General features: G+C 38.6%; 1 protein-coding gene across 1 annotated transcript in view; it reads left to right on the top strand.

The window, feature by feature from the left end:
* Positions 1–2,784, top strand: part of LOC118330582 (synaptic vesicle glycoprotein 2B-like) — a gene marked incomplete at its 5' end in the record, with an annotated part of 16,982 nt that overhangs the window by 1,009 nt on the left and 13,189 nt on the right. Inside the window, 1 exon segment of the mRNA XM_035665188.1 lies at positions 1,833–1,984. Within this exon segment, the coding sequence (XP_035521081.1) occupies positions 1,833–1,984 (152 nt within the window).

The following is a 2,784-nucleotide window of genomic DNA, read 5'->3' as shown; positions in this document are numbered from 1 at the left end:
ATTCAGGTGATTATACACTGAAAAAAACATACCGATGAATATTATATTCTTTTCTGCCAATAGATCTTCCTACATGTTACACACTGGACCTTTAAGATGTGACTATATATATATATACATATATATATACTTTTATCTTTTAACAATTCATATAGATTAACTAACCAGCTATCGTTAGCTGGCTAGTTAGCTGGTTAGCTATTTTTTTTCTACAGTGTGTACAGTGGGGTCTACGGCCGATACAGTCATTCCTAGCCTGCCGCACTGTTGGTTGCTGTTGAAACTCCCGGCTTTACCCAAAGTCCGCAAAGTCTCTGACCAGTTCAGTCTCTGTTGGCAGGGTGAACAAAAGAGTGATCCTTGGAAATCAATTGGAATCCTAAGCCGGGTGGAAATGGTTAATTGTCCTCTGCCTGACACTCCCGTCTTGGCTGTAGGTTGTTGGACTCCTCTTTCTGCGATGTTAGGCTGTTCGTTTGATCCCTCTCTTGAGTTGAAATTTTAAGTTCAAAGATGCGTTGCTCCGTTGTGGTCGATCGATCAGCAAGTTTTGAACCCGAGAGCTGGCCGAGGACTAACCCCGATCCTCCTTGTGTAGTGCCATTTATTCCCCTAGGGTGTTGTTTGGTTCGGGCCATGCTACTTCCTCTTTTGCTCCTCAAAAGATGCGTGTCCTGAGTGTGCGCTCAACTTCCCCTTTTCTCTCCGCAGTCTGCACCAGACATGTCTGGTTGCAATATGTGCCTTTTCACCTAGTTACTCAACACCTCAACATGATTTGCTCTCTTGAGCTTACTTTCCATAGTTCTATCTTACTACTGAGCATTTATACTTATTCATTATCAAATAATCAGTTCCAATCATATAATCATGTTTCCTTTCATTGTTACATATTTCATTTTGTAATATAGAATCAACTTCAATCATTATACAGCTTTTGGTTATTATAATCTCTGTGCATTGCATTACTCGATGGAAAGTCCTTTGCTTTCCAAAGTGGTTTTAGCGGATCAGGGATCTCAATTTACTTGACATTTACTATATACCATTTAAGTTATCCCTTAAAAACTATTTTTGGGTAAACCTGCAGAGTATGTGAAGTATGCTTTCACCTTAAAAAATCTTTGGATTGTGATTCAATGTATGACATAACATATTGCAGCATTATTTCTATTCAACTGGTCTTTTAAAGGCTTCATAGGTATCATAGAATATTTTCAGCCATTAATGCAGCCTGCTAATATGTTAATCATACAGCAAATCAGGCTCCACACAATCCATATGCAGAGTCTGGTTCGTGTTTCTTTGCAGTGACACAGCAGAGTGTTCCGTCTCAGAATAACTGTAGTCCACAGGGAGCCACACTGACTCAGAAAGGAGGTCACATACTGAGCACAGCACAGTGAAAGTGATACACAACCACTGACAGTTTGCACCACAACACTGCTTGGCTCATAGGTAGATAAAGTGATTTGTCATATGTACCCTCTCTGCTGCATATAACACACCTGCAACAACATTAATGCTTTTTATTGTTCTTTGCAGTGAACAGTTTTACAAGAGAAGCAAAGGCTTTGTTCACTCTACGGAAATATCTTAACTTTGCTTTCTGATGTTTTAATTTACCAAAACATGACTTTAATTTAGAAATAGTTCTTCTGCCATAGCAGTTGTTTATGGTTAAGTGGTCAGTGAATCTCAAAAGGGGCAGCTTAAATGCATCTGTATTAAAGTCTATCTCTCTTTGTAATTATTCCTCCATTAATAAAAACTGGTTTGTGCTTATCTCTGCTCGCTTTCCTTATTTTCTCATTACCATTCTCTACCCTCAGTATTGGTGGCACAGTGCCGATCGTCTACTCGTACTTCTCAGAGTTCCTTCAGATGGACAAGAGAGGAGAGCATCTGTCCTGGTTGTGTATGTTCTGGATGATTGGTGGGATCTATGCTTCATTCACTGCCTGGGGAATCATACCCAGATATGGTAAGAACTTAGTTCAGACAGTTAAAACTGCAATAGGTAATTTTTTATAAAAAAATAAAACATTTGCTTAAAAAGATAATCTGTGGATGCAGTGAAGGAACAGCAGTTCAAATGGTTCTGTGGGATCCATTAAAGCTGCAGTAAGTACTTTTTGAGGTGTATTTCCACTTTCAGCCTCAGACGCTTCTAAAAACTGTTCGGACTGAGCTTGCCAGAAGTGTATACTTGAAGGCCTCTTCAGTTTGAATGTGAAGTGTGTCATGTCTCTCTAGTCAGAGTTTAAAGCTGCAGTAGGTAATTTGTAAGAACTTTTTTTTTTTTCATATTTGATGAAACTTTCAATATATCCTGACAGTAATACATGAGACAGATAATCTGTGAAAAAATCATGTTTCTCTGGCTCCTCTTAGTGCTGGTAATGGCATTTCCAATAATCCGACGGGCCTGAACGAAAACAACCAATCAGAGCCAAGATAGTTGATTGTTGAGTCTCATTCCCTGGTTGCCATATCTATGTTAGGAACAATCGTGATTTTCAAGCCATCAACCCAAAGCAACTTTTCATCTTTCTCACTTGTGATTGGTTGTTTTCTACTAAAACTTTAAGAAAGAACAGTATTCCTTTAATGCTGCTAGTGAGGAAAGTAGGTCATTGCAAATGTCTAATATAGAGTTTTCTCAACCCTGGGGTTGTAGCGTCAGTTTATGTACAGACAGGATCTGATGAGATCTGATAAAATGACATTTGCTAGAAATTTTAAACTTACCAAAATGTTTCATTTTATTCAGGTAATGCTGCG

Source organism: Morone saxatilis, unplaced genomic scaffold, assembly GCF_004916995.1.
Source record: "Morone saxatilis isolate NCDOM2014 unplaced genomic scaffold, NCSU_SB_2.0 Contig2, whole genome shotgun sequence".
Classification (NCBI taxonomy): domain Eukaryota; kingdom Metazoa; phylum Chordata; class Actinopteri; family Moronidae; genus Morone; species Morone saxatilis.
The sequence above is the reverse complement of the archived record's forward strand: the minus strand, read 5'-3'. Positions and strand labels throughout refer to the sequence as shown.